The 21529-nt window shown below is 36.9% G+C and overlaps 1 protein-coding gene across 14 annotated transcripts in view; it reads left to right on the forward strand.

The window, feature by feature from the left end:
* The window catches only part of PTPRK (protein tyrosine phosphatase receptor type K), a 576007-nt gene that overhangs the window by 110715 nt on the left and 443763 nt on the right, over positions 1-21529 (forward strand). For all 14 annotated transcript variants that reach the window (XM_032274360.1, XM_032274363.1, XM_032274362.1 and 11 more), the window contains exon 2: positions 15694-15816. In XM_032274360.1, the coding sequence (XP_032130251.1) occupies positions 15694-15816 (123 nt within the window). The remainder of the gene's footprint in view (positions 1-15693; positions 15817-21529) is intronic.

Raw genomic sequence — 21529 nt, forward strand, 5'->3', positions numbered from 1 at the left:
TTTCTTTTCTTTTCTTTTCTTTTCTTTTCTTTTCTTTTCTTTTCTTTTCTTTTCTTTTCTTTTCTTTTCGTCTTGCTCTGTCAATCAGGCTACAGTACAGTGGTGCAGTAGTTCTCTGCAATCTCAAATTTCTGGCCTCAAGAGATCTTCCCTCCCCAGCCTCCCAAGTAGGTGGGACAACAGGTGTATGCCACTCCTCCTGGCTAATTTTTTTAAATTTTTGTAGACATGAGGGTCTCGCTTTGTTGCCCAGGCTGGTCTTGAATTCTTAGGCCCAAGCAACCTAATCCCCTGTTTTCCCAAAGTTCTGGGATTACTGGTGTGAGCCACTATGCCTGGCCCTAATCATCTAAATCTGATGAGACCAGGATATTTCAGATTTGGAGATCTTTTCATATGTACACTTCTGATATACTAGAGTTTAAAACAGCGAAAGAAAGTTAACTTCTTATTTCCATTGAATTGTTGCCTGCGGGTTGGACAAGCTTGATCTAGATGTTTTCCCAACTAAAATCCTAACTAATGATGGCTTAAATGTACACAGCACTTAGCTTCTAATATCATAGGATATTGTGTAGAGATTTTGAAATTAATTGGCACATCATTTCTAAATAGTACTTGGAAGTAGAAAAGTAAGGTGAGTCCAGATAGTTTCTTTGTTGGTATAGAAATGAGGAAATCAAAACACAGGCAAACCTGAATCTTGGTGAGATCCAATGTAAAAGTTTATTCACTATTTTCCCCTTTAACACTGTCTTTGTCAGGTTAGAATGGCTGTTGACTTACACATCACTTAAATGTCTGTGCAAAGCAGTGCTTTTTGCTGCTTGAGAAATCTTTATGTGATGATTCCACTAAATGGTAACTATATGTACTCTCCTGAGGGGAGAAATTTGAGGAGAAAGTGACTGTGATTCAGGTTTCAGCATTGATTTGGTCAAAAGTTGACGCTCTTAAAAGATTATCTTAGAAGTCTCACTAAAACTTCCTTTAAAGCCCAGAGTGCTGCCTTGATGAGGAAGGGAGCAAAGGCCCCTGACATTCAGGGTTCTGATGTCAGTCAACATTAATGAAACAATTTGCTCGTGTTTGTGTGAGTGTCTTGTTTGCTCTAGACTATACAGAAGGCTAAACTGGTTAATGCATCCAATAGCAGTAGTTAATATACTGGTTGTAAAGAGGATGATATCCAATTATCTTATTCAAACCAAAGAAGACAGAAAGAACCATCATTTGTTACTCTTAAGAATTGTGTTTTAAGAAGTGTGAAAAACTTTACTATTCTTTATTCTTAAGAATTGTGTTTTAAGAAGTTTGAAAAACCCAAATCTTGGCCCATATACCTTCTACATTAACCTAGTATGCAAGGGGTTTTAATGAAAAACGTAGGAAGATAAAGTTATATTTATATCTATCTGTCTATCTATCTATCTATCTATCTAAAGTTTTTTTTTTCTTTTTGAGATGGGGGTTTCACTGTGTCACCCAGACTGGAGTACAGTGCTGTGATCATGGCTTACTGCAGCCTCCACCTCCTAGGCTCAAGCAGCCAGTCTCCCAGGTAGCTGAGACTACAGTCACACGCTACCATAGCTGGCTTATTTATTTATTTATTTGTAGAGGTGGGGATCTCCCTATGTGGCCCAGGGTAGTCTCCAACTCTGGGCTCAAGTGATCCTGCTTTAAAAAGTGTTTTGTTTTGTTCATTTTATTAAATTTCAAGATGCATTTTATTTATTTAAATTAATTGGTTATATTTTCTTGACGTGTATTTCAAAGTCCTACAAAACTTAATTGTTGACCTTCTTAAAATGCAGTTGAGTATATTTAAATTTCCTTTACCAATCTGATGTAAAACTTGAAATTCAAAGCCTCCAAGCAAGTCTTTGCCCTTCCTCTAGGAGGTTGGGTCACGGAATTCTGTTTCGCATACCTTCGGCCTTTCACAGAACTCCCTTCGTAAAAGAAAAACGATCTATCTCCCATCATGCTTAAGCTAAGTCAGAAGCAACTGCTGAAATAAGCCAGAGGTGTGTCTCATATGGATGAAGTGGAGCCCTCCAGTAATCAGTAATCCCTCCATGAGAATCAAAACAAAACAAAGAAATGTTTAAATGTGAGCTTGGGTGCCTTCCAATTTTACCAAAATGTAAATATGGCTTCAGTTGAGAATTTTATTTTTCACTACATTTACTCTCTATTACTTTGTTCAGTGAGTTTCTCTAGATTGTGTATCTAACACTAAGTGAAAAAGAACTTTTACTGGAATAGTTAAAAGTATAAAAAATAGGAAAAGAAACTTGGATAAATATATTCACTAATGATCTTTGGGAAAACACCTGGTTTATTACCTTACAGTTAGTGCCAGGGCTGCTGCAAAAATAGTCCAAACAAAATTGTTTTTAATGTTTTTAAAGATAGAAAATTCACTGGTTTATAAATTCACTGGTGAGGTGAAAAGTGAAGGTTGCCAAGCAAAAGTGATAGGACAGTGTTAACGATCATATAAAATTTCAGTCTTAAGTCACCCTATTTAAATAAAATTATTTGTTGAAATTTTAGTTAATTAGCTAGGTTTTTACAGCTTTTTCCAATAAAGCCCCTTTCCTCTCTCTCTGATATCAAGGATGCCTGAGAGACTTTGACATATTATATGGTTCAAAATTTAACACATTTTTATCCTCATAGGTTGCAGCACCACCATGCCAATCAAATGTTGAGATGGGGAATACCCTTTCTGATGGGTAACATTGTTGCCTCCAATGTGCACAACTGGAGGCAACTGTACTGAATCATTCTGAAAATAGCTAATCCTGCCTCACTTTTAGAAGATACTTAATGTAGTATTTAAGAGTAAAGAACCCATAGTGCCTAGATTCAGGCCTTGGTTCTGGTACTTTCTTGCCCTGTGACTCTTGGCAATTTTTATTTTTTCTGCTTTGGGGTACTTCTCACTAATATGTTGCTTTTACATTTTCAAAGCCTCTTTACATCTGTGAAATCATTTCTATGGGTATTTGGCATATAATTAAATTACTCATTAGCTTCATAATGAAGTTGAATGCAGTCACATACATACTGGCAGAGCTGCCCAGGTCTCAGAGGCTTATTTTTGAATTCCAACTTGTACCTGAGACCTAAAAATTAGGTAAGATTTGGACTGATCACACTTCTGGATCCCCTGCTACAATGGACATGTGGTTACATGTATTTAAAACAAAAGACTGCTGACCTTTTTCCTTTTAATAGCTGCTTCCTTGATTTACCTAACTATTGTTCATTTTATTTCATTTATGGAAAGAGCACTAAACTGGTGAAGCATAGTAGGAGATAACTTGCATGCAGGTTTGCATGTATATGCTAGGGCATGAGGTATTTCCTTTTGTGGCCTTACAAGCTTGAAGCATTTGGACTGGAGGCCCTTGAAAGTGTCTCTAGTTCTCACTTTTTCTAGTCTCATTTCGTTACTATACTGCTTGCCAGCAAGACAACTGATTTGGTTTCAGATGTGGCACAATCATTCAGACTCCATTTCTGGTTCAGTTGCTTGGCTGTGGCTCACTGCTACTTCTCTTACTATGTGAGAAAGAAAATATTGAGATGATATAGCAGTCAAAGGTTCTTGGTTGTAAGCTTTTAACTAGACTATGTTCTGTCTATGTTCTGCCTACAGTTTAAGATCAGAGTGATCTAAACCAGGGGTTGGTGAACTTTGGGCCAAATTCAGACTGTGGCCTGTTTTGTGAATAGAGTTTTTAGCTATGACCATTTGTTAGGTATTCTCTGTGGCTTCTTGATACTATGATAAGAGTTTTGTAGTTACGACAAAAATGGCATGACCCACAAAACTGGAAACATTTACTAACTTATTATGAGAGATATAAGGGATTTTAATGTTGTTTCTCTGTAAAGATGGAGGGGAGTGGAATTGAACTTGTTACCCCTTTCTGGTTAATTCACTATTATTGAAGGATGTTTGTTTAGTTGGAGTAGAGCATGTGCTTCGAATAATATACAATTTGAATAGAAGTCTTACTAGCTAAATAATATTGGATTAAACATACATTCTTGGCTAGAGGTAGAACTCTAGGGATGAACAATTAGATAATTAATAATTATGTTTGAAATGAGTTCTTCACTCATCATTAAAAGTTATTTCTACCTATCAATTGGGTCTGGATTTCCTAAAATGTGTCTCTAGTTCTTTTTCCTTTATGAAGGAGTTAGAGCCAAATAATATTTTCACACCCTAATTAACTATAAGCAGGGCAAAGGATACTTTCTGGATCTCAAGTGATTATCATTTAAAGAACTCCTATTCACAAATTTTCTGTTTTTTTCTAGTAGATCCTCTTTGGTGTTGAAACAGAGCAATATATTATGACCAGGAACTCATTAATATGCCCTTAAAGTCATTTGTTCTTTGTTTCTACTCGAATTTTTTCCTATTTTAATTTCAGTACTTAAATTGGAACAAAAAAGTGTTGCTTGTCATTAGAACAGGTATAAAGTATCTAAATATGTATCCTGGTATGCTAGTTTCTATTTTGTCCTTTAGTATTTTAAGATGTGTAGAGCTAAAAAGAAAAAAAAAAACCTATTAAGATATTCCAGTATATTTCAGAGGAAATATGAATTTTATTTAAAAGCATTAATTTCTATACTTCGGTAAGGCATTTTTCTGGAAATAAACTGTATTATTCATATTATCAATAAAGCTGCATTTAAATATTTAGTAATTAGTTCCTTTTTTGTTCTTTCAAAATATTTGTGAAATATATTGGCTTTTTAAATAACGAATTTTGGAGATTATACCAACAAATTTATATTATGGTTTCTGATTAGGGTAGATAGATCACCTATTCAAAGTTAGTTTAACGCAGTATTGCAAGCATCCTAATGTGAAATGTATTAATCTTTCTCCCTGTCCTAAATGGAAGGAAGCTCATTCCAAGTTGATAATCACTTACATGAACAAAGTTATGTATCACAGCTTAATTCACAATTGGAAAAGGTTAATTTGTCCATTTTTGAGGATCATCAAGCAACTTTGCTAAGAATATTGTATTTTCCATCATATTTGGTTTGGGACTTTCCTTTTACTTGAAAAAACTACATATATTCCAAAAGTTTAAGAAAATGTTTCTTATCTTAAGCTAAATGAAGCTTGTTTTTTACAAACAGTAAAGAGCCATGAAAGAAAATTCTATTTGTTTCTTGCTACTCTACTCAGTCAGAAAATTAAGAATATATAGGTGCCATGAAGGGAAGAATGTGGAAGATTTTAAAAGAATGTCCTTCACAAAATGTTCACAGCTCTCTAGTGATCTAATGACTTTTTATTTTTCTTTAGTTCAACTTTGTTTAACCTGACCCCAGGTTTTATTAAAAAGTTTGACTTCAGAAAGGACTTAAGACATTTAGTATTATTTTTTTCCCTGATTCTACAGAAAATGTCTCTAATTCCATATTCTCTCATAGAGCTTTGACCCTCTGTTTAAATAAGCGCTGAAGAATCTAAATGCTAGATGTTTAGGCAATATAGTTTTGGGGCCATGGATATTTACTTTCGTTTCTTTTTTACTTTTAATTTTTTTGATGTCTAATATTACTTAACACCAGATTTTTCAGTGAGCAGTTTAAGAATAAAAAGAAATTCTGGCAAGTTCAAATCAGCTTGATTTTTATTTTTAGATGAACAGGTTGCCAACGATTTACGTGGCTTGCTATCACAGAAGCAGACCATTTTGGTGATAGATTTGTCCCTTCGTTGATTGATTGGTGTAGAGGAATTAGCAATCTGTGAAATGCTCTTTAGAAGTAATTTTCCTCCAAAGGTCAAGGAACTGTGGTCACCATTTCTCTGGCATGATTTGCAGATACTCACTGTAGCCTTAGCACCAGTAGCAAATGCAACAGCTATGGAATGTTTCCTTGCTCATTTTTCTTTCCCTCTGCCTAACTAAATTTCTTGAACACTAATTTGATATTACCTTTTTCTGTTCTGCCATCTGCCATCCAGCTCAGAGAAACTTTAAATTCATAAAGTATTGTTTTAATTTATGAATTAGAACCTTGCTATAACATTTCTCTCTTAAATAGATTTATGTTATACTATACATAAAGATGTATATGTATAAGTTCTTGAACTCAATGTGTATAGAAGACTGTGTGTAATACAGGACTTGGTGTTTTGGGCTTTCTAATGAGTTGTAAATGGTCAATAAAAACTGTATATGACGGAATTAGCTCAGGAATCAATACGAGTAGAACAAACTCTGAACTCCTTTTTCTAACATTTAAAATCTTTCATATTTAGTTTTGTTTCTTCCTAGTTTCCTACATATTCTGCATGCTTAATTTACAGAATTATTTGAGATTTCCCTACATATGATGTTCCCTTAGACTTATATGCCTTTGCTCTTGCTTTTCCTCTACTTTTAATCCCATTGCCATTCTGGCTTTCCTGTGGTTGGTATATCCTGCCTCATATTCACTATGAGTAACTCAATGGAACCTTCCCTAAACAACCCTGGTGTGGGTAGCCAATTCTTGTGTGTTCTTTGGAATTTTCATTATATTGTTATTCCACATAGCACATTGTATTTATTTTAATATATATGTCCCCTATAGTCTGTCTCATTTATCAGCCCAGTACGATTATTTTGGTACTTCCTGTCATCTACTGCAGTATACTGTATTTGCTCTTAACCTTGAAATACCAAATTCTTTACAAAAATATTTGTAAAAGATTTATTAGTATGCTATATTTTATACCTCTTGGATTAGACTTTGTTGTAAACTAGAAATTAATTTTTTTTTTTTTGGTATTTAAAGGGATCAAGTTTTTTTTTAAATTTTTTTTATTGCATTTTAGGTTTTGGGGTACATGTGAAGAACATGCAAGATGTTGCATAGGTACACACATGGCAGGATGATTTGCTGCCTTCCTCCCCTTCACCTATATCTGGCATTTCTCCCCATGCTCTCTCTCCCCAGCTCCCCACGCCCCACAGTCCCTTCCCTATTTCCCCCCAACAGACCCCAGTGTGTGATGCTCCCCTCCCTGTGTCCATGTGTTCTCATTGTTCAACACCTGCCTATGAGTGAGAACATACAGTGATTGATTTTCTGTTCTTGTGTCAGTTTGCTGAGAATGATGGTTTCCAGGTTCATCCATTTCCCTACAATGGACACAAACTCATCATTTTTGATGGCTACATAATATTCCATGGTATATATGTGCCACATTTTCCCTGTCTAGTCTATCATCAGTGGGCATTTGGGTTGGTTCCAGGTCTTTGCTATTGTAAACAGTGCCGCAATGAACATACATGTGCATGTGTCCTTATAGTAGAATGATTTATAATCCTTTGGATGTATACCCAGTAATGGGATTGCTGGATCAAATGGAATTTCTATTTCTAGGTCCTTGAGGAATCGCCACACTGTCTTCCACAATGGTTGCACTAATTTACACTCCTACCAACAGTGTAAAAGTGTTCCTATTTTTCCACATCCTCTCCAGCATCTGTTGTCTCCAGTTTTTTTTAATGATCGCCACTCTAACTGGCGTGAGATAGTATCTCAATGTGGTTTTGATTTGCATTTCTCTAATGACCAGTGATGATGAGCATTTTTTCATATGTTTGTTGGCCTCATGTATGTCTTCTTTTGTAAAGTGTCTGTTCATATCCTTCGCCCACTTTTGAATGAGCTTGTTTGTTTTTTTCTTGTAAATCTGTTTTAGTTCTTTGTAGATTCTGGATATCCGCCCTTTGTCAGATGGGTAGACTGCAAACATTTTTTTCCATTCCGTTGGTTGCTGATTCACTCTAATAACGGTTTCTTTTGCCATGAAGAAGCTGCAGAGTTTGATTAGGTCCCATTTGTCCATTTTGGCTTTTGTTGCCAATACTTTTGGTGTTTTGGTCATGAAGTCCTTGCCTACGCCTATGTCCTGAATGGTTTTGCCTAGATTTTCTTCGAGGATTTTTATGGTGTTAGGTCTTATGTTTAAGGCTTTAATCCATCTGGAGTTAATTTTGATGTGAGGTGTCAGGAAGGGGTCCAGTTTCTGCTTTTTGCACATGGCTAGCCAGTTTTCCCAACACCATTTATTAAACAGGGAATCCTTTCCCCATTGCTTGTTTTCATCAGGTTTGTCAACGATCGGATGGCTGTAGATAAGTTGTGTTGCCTCCGAGATCTCTGTTCTGTTCCATTGATCTATATCTCTGTTTTGGTACCAGTACCATGCTGTTTTGTTTACTGTAGCCTTGTAGTATAGTTTGAAGTCCAGTAGTGTGATGCCTCCCGGTTTGTTCTTTTTGCTTAGAATTGACTTGGCTATGCGGGCTCTCCTTTGGTTCCATATGAAGTTAAAGGTGGTTTTTTTTCCAGTTCTGTGAAGAAGGTCGTTGGTAGCTTGATGGGGATAGCATTGAATCTGTAAATTACTTTGGGCAGTATGGCCATTTTCACAATATTGATTCTTCCTAAGCATGAACATGGAATGTTTCTCCCATCTGTATGTGTCCTCTCTTACTTCGTTGAGCAGTGGCTTGTAGTTCTCCTTGAAGAGGTCCTTTACGTTCCTTGTTAGTTGTGTTCCCAGGTATTTCATTCTCTGTAGCAATCGTGAATGGCAGTTTGTTCTTGATTTGGCTCTCTTTAAGTCTGTTATTGGTGTATAGGAATGCTTGTGATTTTTGCACATTGATTTTGTAGCCTGAGACTTTGCTGAAGTTGCTTATCTGTTTCAGGAGATTTTGGGCTGAGACGATGGGGTTTCCTAGATATAATCATGTTGTCTGCAAATAGAGAAAATTTTACTTCCTCCTTTCCTATTTGAATACCCTTTATTTTCTTTTCTTGCCTGATTGCTCTGGCTAGAACTTCCAATATTATATTGAATAGGAGTGGTGAGAGAGGGCATCCTCGTCTAGTGCCAGTTTTCAAAGGGAATGCTTCCAGTTTTTGCCCATTCAGTATGATATTGGCTGTAGGTTTGTCGTAAATAGCTTTTATTATTTTGAGATACGTTCCGTCAATACCTAGTTTATTTAGGGTTTTTAGCATACAGGGCTTTTGAATTTTGTCAGAGGCCTTCTCTGCATCAATTGAGATAATCATGTGGTTTTTGTCTTTGGTTCTGTTTATGTGGTGAATTATGTTTATAGACTTGCATATGTTGAACCAGCGTTGCATCCCTGGGCTGAATCCGACTTGATCATGGTGGATAAGCTTTTTGATGTGCTGTTGCAATCGGCTTGCCAGTATTTTATTGAAGATTTTTGCATCTATGTTCATCATGGTTGTTGGTCTGAAGTTTTCTTTTCTTGCTGAGTCTCTGCCGGGTTTTGGTATCAGGATGATGTTGGTCTCATAAAATGATTCCCTCTTTTTGGATTATTTGGAATAGTTTCAGAAGGAATGGTACCGGCTCCTCTTTGTATGTCTGGTAGAATTTGGCTGTGAACCCATCTGGACCTGGGCTTTTTTTGAGTGGTAGGCTCTTAATTGCTCAACTTCAGACCTTGTCATTTGTTTATTCAGGGTTTCAACTTCTTCCTGGTTTAGGCTTGGGAGGAGGCAAGTGTCCAGGAATTTATCCATTTCTTGCAGGTTTACTAGTTTATGTGCATCGAGTTGGTTGTAATAATCTCTGATGATGGTTTGAATTTCTGTGGAATCTGTGGTGATATCCCCTTTATCGTTTTTTATTGCATCTATTTGATTATTATCTCTTTTCTTTTTTATTAATCTGGCTAGTGGTCTATTTTGTTGATCTTTTCAAAAAACCAGCTCCTGGATTTATTGATTTTTTGAAGGTTTTTTTGTGTCTCTATCTCCTTCAGCTCTTCTCTGATCTTAGTTATTTCTTGTCTTCTGCTAGGTTTTAAGTTTTTTTGATCTTGCTCCTCTAGCTCTCAAATTTGACAATAGGGTGTCAATTTTAGATCTCTCCTTGCTTCTCACGTGGGCATTTATTGCATATGTTTTCCTCTAGAGACTGCTTTAAATGTGTCCCAGAGATTCTGGTATGTTATGTGTTCGTTCTCTTTGGTTTCGAAGAACATATTTATTTCTGCCTTCATTTCATTGTTTATCCAGTGAACATTCAAGAGCCATTTGTTCAGTTTCCATGAAGCTGTGCGATTCTGAGTTAGTTTCTGAATTCTGAGTTCTAACTTGGTTGCACTGTAGTCTGAGAAACTGTTTGTTATGATTTCCGTTCTTTTGCATTTGCTGAGGAGTGATTTACTTCCAATTATATGTTCAATTTTAGAGTAGGTGTGATATGGTGCTGAGAAGAATGTATATTCTGTGGATTTGGGGTGGAGAGTTCTGCAAAAGTCTATTAGGTTTGCTTGGTCCAGGTCTGAGTTCAAACCCTGGATATCCTTGTTAATTTTCTGTCTGGTTGATCTGTCTTTGATCATTGATATTGACAATGGGTGTTAAAGTCTCCCACTATTATTATGTGGGAGTCTAAGTCTCTTTGTAAGTCATTAAGAACTTGCCTTATGTATCTTGGTGCTCCTGTATTGGGTGTGTATATATTTAGGATTGTTAGCTCTTCTTGTTTCATTGATCCTTTTACCATTATGTAATGTCTTCTTTGTCTCTTTTGATCTTTGTTGGTTTAAAGTCTGTTTTATCAGAGACAAGAATTGCAAATCCTGCTTTTTTTTGCTTTCAATTTGCTTGGTAAGTCTTCCTCCATCCCTTTATTTTGAGCCTTTGTGTATCCTTGCATGTGAGATGGATTTCCAGGATACAGCACACCGATGGATTTTGGCTTTTTATGCAATTTGCCAGTCTGTTTCTTTTGATTGGGACATTTAGTCCATTTACCTTTAGGGTTAATATTGTTATGTGTGAATCTGATACTGCCATTTTGATGCTAGCTGGCTGTTTTGCCCGTTAGTTGATGCAGTTTCTTCATTGTGTGATGCTCTTTACCATTTGGTATATTTTTGGAGTGGCTGGTACTGGTTGTTCCTTTCTATGTTTAGTGCCTCTTTCAGGAGCTCTTGTAAAGCAGGCCTGGTGGTGATGAAATCTCTGAGTACTTGCTTGTTTGCCAAGGATTTTATTTTTCCTTCACTTATGAAGCTTAGATTAGCTGGATATGAAATTCTGGGTTGAAAGTTCTTTGCTTTAAGGATGTTGAATAATGGCCCCCACTCTCTTCTGGCTTGTAGAGTTTCTACTGAGAGATCTGCTGTGAGTCTGATGGGCTTCCCTTTGTGGGTCACCCAACCTTTCTCTCTGGCTGCCCTTAGCATTTTCTCCTTCATTTCAACCCTGGTGAATCTGACAATTATATGCCTTGGGGTTGCTCTTCTTGCGGAATATCTTTGTGGTGTTCTGTGTATTTCCTGGACTTGAATATTGGTTTGCCTTGCTAGGTTGGGGAAGTTTTTTTGGATAATATCCTGAAGAGTATTTTCCAGCTTAGATTCATTCTTTCCATCACATTCAGGTACACCTATCAAACATAGATTAGGCCTTTTCACATAGTCCCATATTTCTTGGAGGCTTTGCTCATTCCTTTTTATGCTTTTTTCTCTAATCTTGCCTTCTTGTTTTATTTCATTGAGTTGATCTTTGTCCTCTGATATCCTGTCTTCTGCTTGGCCAATTTGGCTGTTGAAACTTGTGTTGAAACTTCACGAAGTTCTCATGTTGTGTTTTTCAGCTCCATCAATTCATTTACATTCCTCTCTAAGTTGTCTATTCTCGTTAGCATTTTGTCAAATCTTTTCTGAAGGTTCTTAGTTTCTTTGCATTGGGTTAGAACATGTTTTTTTAGCCCCCAGAAGTTTCTTATTACCCACCTTCTGAAGCCTGATTCTGTCCATTCATCACAATCATTCTCCATCCAGCCTTGTTCCCTTGCTGGTGAGGAGTTGTGATCCCTTGTAGGAGGAGAGGTGTTCTGGTTTTGGGTGTTTTCATCATTTGTCTGCTGGTTTCTTCCCATCTTTATGGATTTGCCCTCTTGTCGTCTTTGTAATTGTTGACTTTTAGATTGGGTCTCTGAGTGGACATCCAGTTTGTTGATAATGAAGTTATTTCTTTCTGTTTCTTAGTTTTCCTTCTAACAGTCTTGCCCCTCTACTGTAGGACTGCTGAGTTCCACTCCAGGCCCTGCTTGCCTGTCGATTGCCTGCAGTGGCTGCAGAACAATAAGAGTTGCTGCCAGTTTCTTCTTCTGCTATCTTTGTCCCAGAAGGATACCCACCAAATGTCAGTCTGAGCTCTCCTTTATGAGGTGACTATGGATATTTGGGGGTCAGGGAGCCACTTGAGGAGACCGTCTGTCCTTTACTGGAGCTCAAGTGCTGAGCTGTGAGCTCCATTGTTTATTTAGAGCTGCTGGGCAGGTACGTTTAAGTCTGCTGCAGCAGAACTCATAAACCCCTTTTTTTTTTCCCCAGGTGCTCTGTCTCCTAGAGTGAGGACTTTATTTATGAGTTTCCGTTGTGCTGCTGCCTTTTTTTCAGGGCTGCCCTGTCCAGCAAGGAGGCAGCCTCATCACTGTCTGCCTGCGAAGGCTTTGCTGAGCTGCTGTGGGCTCCGCCTAGCTGCTGTGTAATCTTCCCTGCAGTCCTGATTATACAAGTGTAGTTAGAACTGCCTTGGCAATGGTGACCCACCTCTGTAATGGCAGACTCTCTCTGTAATGGCGGATTGCCTCGGCAATGGCGGGCTGCCTCAGCAATGGCGGACTACCTCCATGGTGGTGGGGTGCCTCGGTAATGGCGGACACCCCTTCCCCACAGAGCTGGACTGTCCTGGCTTCAGCTTTGCTTGCTGTGAAACTCTCAACCCAGAGCTTTTCCAATTTTTTTTGTGTGTGGGGGTGGGACCAGCTGAGCCTGATCACCTGGCTCCCTGCCTCAGAGCCCTTTTTTTAGTTGAAGGTTCTACTCTCTCCCAGGTGTTCCAGTCGCCTGTTAAAAAGGCGCTGGGATCTGTGTGATTTCCCATGCAGCGACCCACTATACCTGCTGAAACAGCGGTGCTGAGATTCGTGGCACTTTTTTGCCTGGGATTCTCCTGGCCTGGCTCCCCGTTTCAGTCCCCTTTTTAATCAGATGAATGGGTGACTCTGCCTTCCCAGAGCTCCAATCACCAGCTAACATGGCACCCAGACCTGTGTATTTTGTACGAAGAACCGCCACCCTGGGGCTCTGGCAAAACAGCGGCGCTGGCCGAAGCAGCCACCCTGGCCAAAACCATCATGCTGGCGATCTGTGGGGCTCCTCCGCCTGGGAATCTCCTGGTCTGTGGGCAATAAAAATCCATCTGGAAATGCGGTGTCCACTCTCCCCTTCTGCTTTCACTTGGAGCTGCAATCCTGAGCTGCTCCTAATCGGCCATCTTGGATCCTTCCTAAAACTTCTTTAAAAAGTTTTCTTACTGCTAAGTCAAGCAGATCAGTAATGGTTTTCAAGAATCTTTTGACAGATTTCAGATAGGGAAGGAATGTGCAACAAATAGCATGGGCTGACCCACTTACTTTATACAGCTACTCCTAGTTGTTATTGCTAATCAGAATCCTGTAGTCTAAAATTAACAATGGCTATGAAGGAGAGCAATTAAGGCCATTTGTCTTTCAAATGAGTCCGTGTGGGTCCCACTCGTAGTTTAGATTTATATACAGAGGGCATTCTCACTATTATAAAGGGCAATGGGGGCCTGAAGGCCCGTATTACAAAGCAGTAAATTATTTTAGGGTTTGATAGCAAATTATATTTTGAGAAAAAGTTTCCCCTTGCTATGGAAAGATACATTTCTTAGGAAGCTATTTTCATTGATTAATTTTAAATTAAAAAGTAAATCTTTTTTAATGAGAGCATTTATAAAAGGTCTATTTTAAGCATATTTAAAAGACAATATTAAGCTTTCAAGTTCCTGAGTTTGGTTATTTTGTAGGATTGCTGTAGTCATAAGAGTGATTCAAGAATATGCTCAACATATTCCACTTTTGGAAAATATTTTAGAGCTTATAGTGCCATCATGACATCTCTGATGTTTTCTGCTTTGCCTGTGGCACTGACCCCTCTCTGTCATTGATGAGGAGTGTAACTTTCACTCATATTCAAATTGCCAAACGTTTGATGAGGAAAGTAAATTTCTTTTTTACAGAGAAGAATTTACAGCATTAACATTTACTACTTAGTCTGCTGCTTGGTCAGAGAATTCACTGAGTTTCTTCACAGAGATCCCCATGGAAACTAAACAAATAAGCTATTTGAAAGGAGACAAGTTATTGGTTTTTCTCATTAAACCTACTGCTGGATTTTCATTAGTTCTAATGCATTTTCTTTCAAGAAGAGACATATAGGCCAGTTCTTATTTTCATGATTTGAATAAACTAAATATGTTGTGCTGGTACACATAGGCTGAGAAGCAAAAGTAATCTTTCTAACTTCTGCCATGCAATTACTCCTGAAAATAAAGCTGGAAAAACCATGACTGATGCAAAGGGGAAATGCTACCCCCATGTAAAAAGACCAAGTTATTAAATAAAGTAGGAGCGTTGAGAGTGATTATAGGCTAATCTGATTGGTTTTATGCTTGAGTCACCACCTACTTTTAAATCATAATTGTGTATGAAAGTAACCTAAATAAAGCATGAAAGATATCACAGACCTCAAACACTTTAGACCCTGAAAAGCTTTATGTTTGATTGGCTATTATGAGATTTCAAAGAGTTATTTTAAAGCAAAGATTTTGGCAAACTTAAATTATTTCACTTTTTTGAACTTGCATGGTAGAGGAAGACAGCTTTCACTCTTGTTCTTCCTCTTCTCACCACTAAAGTTATTAAAAACTGTTTAGACCATAGGTGGTTTGTGAGGCAGGAGAATAGGGTCTGGAGGCAGGTAACCTAAGGCCAATTCGGCTGACTTCCTAGAACTAAATAGAAAGGACAACCCCAACTTTCCAGGCCCAAGTAACAAAAGGACCAGAGGTTACTCCCTTTGTTAACTTCCACCTTTTCTTCGAGGTGATGGAAAAATTGAAAGTATCTCTGATTGGTTGCAGAAGGTTCTGTAAAGTGTTGATTGTGGGCCACCACTTCAGTTACATGAAGTGAACACCAAGTGACCAATGGGAAACCTGTACGGAGCTATTTGGACCAGAGAAGATTCTGTATTCAGGCCCTTGAGCCGCTGCCTGGGCAGCTCCCACACTGGCATGTACTTTCATTTTCAATAAATCTCTGCTTTCCTTGCTGCATTCTTTCCTTGCTTTGTTGTGGGTTTTGTTCAATTCTTTGTTAAGAACGCCAAGAACCTATACAACTTGCAGTCAAGTCCCTCTACCAATAACAGTTTGTATATTTCAAGAAAGCCTCACTTATTCATGTATCTTCTATTATTTTTAATAATTCAAAATCTATGCCATAGTCTTCCTTCTGGGGCTTAAATGGGCTTCCTTTTCAAACAAAAAGTACTGATGGAAATCTATTTTTCTATGAAAATTTAAAAAAATAGTGATAAACAGGAGTACCATTTATTATTAAGGTTGTCAGTACCATATTTTATGTATATATATATATAAAATACATATTATATATATCTCAAGATAACATTTTCTTCTCCAGAGCTTTTTTTTAATGTTTGGAAAATCCGTTTAGAATGTAACAGTGGTCCTCTTTTCTCCTTCTAGGCGGCTGTACTTTTGATGATGGTCCAGGAGCTTGTGATTACCACCAGGATCTGTATGATGACTTTGAATGGGTGCATGTTAGTGCTCAGGAGCCTCATTATCTACCACCTGAGATGCCTCAAGGTGAGAGTCACTCTGTTTACTCAATGCTGGGGGAATAGTTTTGCAATATCTATGATTTTATTTTAGGTGTAACAACAATAATTTCATGGTTATAATAAGCGAATTTATTGTGCTACTGGATCACATGTAGGAACCTTAAAATATTCTTTGCCTTTCTTATAATAAATTTCTGTAATTCTCTATTCTTCAAGAATGCTCACTATACCTTTGTTATTTCCGTTTTTGGAAAAAAAAAGATATTAGTGTTTTTTTTTCTATTTAATAAAAACCTCAGTGACAAACCAAAAATAAAAATGATTTAAAAAAAGCAGAATAAACAAAAAAACCTTATCAAAATAATCTTAAATGTGGGATCAGCTCATTTGGTAGTTATTCAATTAAATTATATAGGTTGGGTCCAATCAGACTGAAGGGAAAGGCTTTTATTACGTAGCAGGGAGAGGTTGTGTCTTTCTGCCACTGATCATGAGCATACCAGTGACTCTGAGGGGAGGCAGCATGGAGAAAAAAGTGACAAATGGAGATCTTTTACGTGGAGATTGTAGAGAAATAGGGCCAAATCTGTTCTTTTTCTTTTTTTTTTTTGAGGCGGAGTTTTGCCCTTGTTGCTCAGGTTGGAGTGCAGTGCTGTGATCTCAGTGCACTGCAACCTCTGCCTCCTGGGTTCAAGCAATTCTCCTGACTCCTGAGTGGCTGGGATTACAGGCCTGCACCACCATGCTTGGCTAATTTTTGTATTTTTAGTAGACATGGGGTTTTACCAGGTTGGTCAGGCTGGTCTCGAATTCCTGAGCTTGTGATCTGTCCACCTCGGCCTCTCAAACTGCTGGGATTACAGACTTGAGGCACCGGGCTCAGCATCTGTTCATTTTTTACCTTACTTTGTTATATCCTTTGATTTTGGGTTTGGTGAGTTAGTATAATTTCTAATTGTTTAAGCCGGTGTGCATTGTGTTTCATCTTATGAAAAATACATTAACACAGGATGTCAGTATTGACATACTATTTCATACAATAGTGGACTAATAGTTGTGCTTTCAATTCTGCATATTAATCTGGAGCAAATTCCAAGTTCTGTGCACATATGCTTAGCATAACATTAAATTGTAACTTTGAAAATGTAAACAGGAATTTAAAAATATAACACTAAAGAAAACAAACTCTTTTCCTTCCAATATTTAGAACAAAGATAGTACATAATTACATATTATATATAGTCATGTATATATATTATATATATCATTATGCTATTATATAATATCATTGATGTGCTGATTGCTTATCACTAATAATTTAGGTTTCAAGGTATATTTTAGTATTTTTATTATTATTATCTAAAAATGGTCTGAATTAATTTTTCAACAAAATGAGTAAGTCCTTCCTGAGTGTGAATTTTAGATATGACACTTTTAGACATAGCCATTAGAAGTGAAAATGTTAATTCTGGTTATTGAAGAAAGAAAATTGTATCAGGAGCATCCTTGAACTTGCTGCTTAATATGATTTAAAAAAACACAAGGGAGGCTGGGTATGGTGGCTAACACCTGGCAATCAGCACTTTGGAGGCCTACGGGGGCGGATCATGAGGTCAGGAGTTCGAGATCAGCCTGACCAACCTGGCGAAATCCCCATCTGTACTGAAAATACAAAAATTAGCCTGGTGTGGTGGCGGGTGCCTGTAATCCCAGCTAGTTAGGAGGCTGAGGCAGGAGAATCTCTTGAAACCAGGATGTGGAGGTTGCAGTGAGCCTAGCATGCACCACTGCACTCCAGCCTGGAAAAGGAAAACGTCAACAATAAACAATTTATGACACGTATGCAAAACAAATTAAACCTAAATGTTACGTTTCTAGATACAATTTTTGGTTTGTAAATGAATGGTAAATATATCCTTGAAAGGTTTTTTATTGGTTCTCTGTGCTGTGTACTCTTATAGTAGAATGAATTAAATTTGCTTTTTTACTTTGAATTGTCACTTTCCATGACTGAGTAGGCAAGTGGTTATTTTTGAGGCTTAACTGAGCCATAATTTCCTTTGCAGAGGGATAAATTGGAACTATGTGGTATACAATTTTTGCTTCTTATGTTTGACCCCTACTTTGTCAGCAGGCTCATTTAATTTTGTGCATACGCTTGTATTTTTCTTTCAAAGGCATGTAACCTTATTTTCCTGGTTCATTTTAATTAAAGAAACTACTGTAATTTTTCACCTGAATTTTCTCTGGTACATTTAGACTAGACTTTTCATATAAAATTAAAGGGGATGGGCTGGGATGCACACATTTTGACTGTTTATAATCAGAGAATACTAAGAAAGATGTTGATTTATGGAAATGTTACCACTGCTAATTACCATTGATGGTGGATAATGAATAGTTGAAGAATTACTGCTCAGGTGACCTTGTTGGCTCACCTTTGATGAACAGCTTAATCGGTAGTTACAGTACAGGATGATATGCACAGAAAAAGAAAGTGTTTGAAATTCAACCATATCTTCCAATTAATAGGACATTAGGTAATTAATCATGCAGAGGAGGAAAGAGGTCACGGCCACTTTATTTTGCCAAATGAAATTCTGTTTAGTCTTCAGAGAGGTGACAGAAAACACTCATGTATATTCTTCTTTTACTCACCTCTTTTTATAATATATGCCATTTTTTTTTCATTTACCTTCTGATATTCCTTTAAAGTGCTGACTGGACATTCCTTGCTCATAAATTGGCAAAAAGGAGACATTTAGATTTATCATACTAAAATGTTATGATCTTTTTATTGTCACATAAATTAGCAAGCATGCTTATTTTCTTTATTTACTTTAAAAACAGACACAATAAAAAATAAAACCAACAAAAAAACCCCAAATGTTTGGCAACTCTATGAAGGCTGGCTTTCCAAAGCACACTTGTTATTGAACTGTATGATAATTGGTGTTGTTAACTGGCTTCAGTTTATTGACTTTTTTGGACCGAAGGCCAAGAGTGAGAGAAAAAAGACAGGATGAATAAATAGAATGAAAGAAGACTGAAGATGTGTAGAAGAGAAGAACAGAAAGAAAGAAAATTGTTTTTACTCATGAAGAGATACAGTACTATCATTGCTTAAAATGTTCTGCAGCAGTTCCTGCTTACTTCTACAGTTCACATACACTTTTGTCAGATTCCAATAGTAATGATTGAAAGGTCTGGCAAATAGAATAAAAAATAGCATGCAAGGGAATGAGTACTTTTAAGGTAGCCCTAATGTCCCCAAATCATATGAAATTACTAGCACCTATTTAATTCAGTCATCAAGGAAATGCAAATTTAAAACACAATGAGAACTATCGTACACGCAATGGAAAAGTGAAAATTATAATTCCAAGTGTTAGTAAGAATGTAGAGCAAGTTAAACCCTCTTATACTACTGTTGGAGCATAAATCTGTACAATCTAATGACCAGCAAATCCATTCTTGGGTATAAGCCCAGCAGGGCTGAGTATACTGTTCACTAAAAGACAGGTGCAAAAATGTTGATAGCATCAGCATTCATAATAGTCCCAAGCTGAAAACAACCCAAATTTCTGTCAGCAGTGCAATGTATAAATAAATGGCAGCGTACTTATAAAGTGGAAAATTGTACTGCAAATAAATGAAAGAACCATTGCTTTATACAATAATATGAACGAAGTTCACAACCCCAATCTTAAGGGAAAGAAACCAGATGCAAGAGAGTATGTATTGTATACATTTATATAAATTATATAAGTTTCAAAAATAGGCAACACTAATTGATGATGTTAGAAATCAGTATATTACTTACTTGAGGGAGGGGTTAGGTGAAAATGGTTAGTGCTTGTCGGTGGCATGAAGGAGTCTTCCAGATGCTGGTGATATTCTATTTTTTAATCTGGATGGCGTTTTACAGTTTGAGGTGTGCTGAAATCTGTAAAAAGTCATTGAGCTGTGCAGTGATGAGTTGTGTACTTTTCTTTGTGGATCTGATATATCAATATAAATTGGAAAAAATGTATAAAACAAGTGCATACAAGGATAGTGCTAGGAAAGTAAAATAACAGGCCGGGCGCAGTGGCTCACACCAATCCCAGCACTTTGGGAGGCCGAGGCAGGTGGATCATGAGGTTAGGAGTTCAAGACCAGCCTGGCCAGGATGGTGAAACCCCGTCTCTACTAAAAATACAAAAATTAGCTGGGTGTGGTGGCAGGCACCTGTAATCCCAGATAGTCAGGAGGCTGAGGCAAAGAATTGCTTGAACCTCGGAGGTGGAGGTTGCAGTGAGCAGAGATCATGCCACTGCACTCCAGAGTAAGACTGTCTCAAAAAAAAAAAAAAAAAAAAAGAAACTAGCAAATAAAATGTCATGGATTAGAACAGAAGATATAAAATAGAAATCCTCAAATAAGTCCAAACTTCTTGTTTTCCTACCATCCTGGATTCTCTCCTCCCTACTAAAAAAAATACTGTGTTTGTTGATGCCTTTATGTGGGCATTGTATTGTTCTCTTCCTTCTGCTGAAATATTTCTTTGTCTACTTATCCATTCATCAGTCTCTTACCCATTCTTACTATGTCTACTCACGTTCTACCTGCTTTGAGAAAATTTTCCTGACTGGCTTGAAACTCTGTTTCTTCTACCCTCATATCAGAATATGAGACCCACTGTACTATGTAGTATTTAAATTGTAGCTGTTTTTATAGTATATATCTCATATGTCCTTCTGCCCATTAGACTGTAAAGTCCTTATTAACATATCATGTTTTTTTATCTTTATTTCTCAAGACAACATTTTATTTTACTTAGACAAAATGTCAGCTTCTGTAAATGTAAGTTTTAAAATATTTTTGTCAAGAATTAAGAGATTTTCCTCTTGTTAGAAAATTAATTGAATTAAAAAATACCCCATTTACCAAACATTATATTGAGTTGAGATTTTTATGTAATGAGAACATCTTCACATAATGATTAAGATTTGACCTTTGTCTTTATAAATATTATCTATTTTGGATACACTTAAGTGTTATTATTTCTACCAAAAAAGTGTGCTCTTTTCATATTTCTCTTTTTTTGTTTTTGGCTTTTGCTTGTCAAATCCCAATCTTCTATTCCTCAAAAATCCATTATATATATATTTTCAAAACCCATAGAGAATGAGAGCTGTTGCATGGAACTAGAAATTGTTCTTTGATCTCAAATACATGTGTGTTCTTGACCTTGTTTGTCTTTTTGTTTATGCTTATGACCTCATGTAACAAATTTATTTGACCATTTTACTATATGTTCTATCCTAGATTTGAGAGTAGGGATTGTGATTGACATCACAATACATTTATCTTTGACTGTAATTATAACTGCTTTTTCTTTTTAACAGGATTTTGTACAATGGCTAATTGAAGTTTAGTTGAGAGTCTCTAGAGAACTTATTTGGTAGTATTTAAAATTATGACTGCATTGTGCCCCACTTTCAGTCTCATGTTTTCACTGATGATAATGAAAATAACTGTACAGGGTTTCTTATTTACAATGCACACACTGTATATATAGTAAAAAATGAAAGCCCTGTGTCATTAAATTACTCTGAAGATTGAAGTAAGGAATCATTCCTCCTCCCTTATAAAACTTGGTGAGATCTGATTCAGTAGGTTAAGGCCTATCTAGATCTCAGTTAAATCTCAATTCTGCCCCCTTGTCAAGCCTTAAAGCTAAAGTTTAGAGAGCA

This window comes from Sapajus apella, unplaced genomic scaffold, assembly GCF_009761245.1.
Source record: "Sapajus apella isolate SASKATOON/1434 unplaced genomic scaffold, GSC_monkey_1.0 scaffold6, whole genome shotgun sequence".
NCBI classification, from domain to species: domain Eukaryota; kingdom Metazoa; phylum Chordata; class Mammalia; order Primates; family Cebidae; genus Sapajus; species Sapajus apella.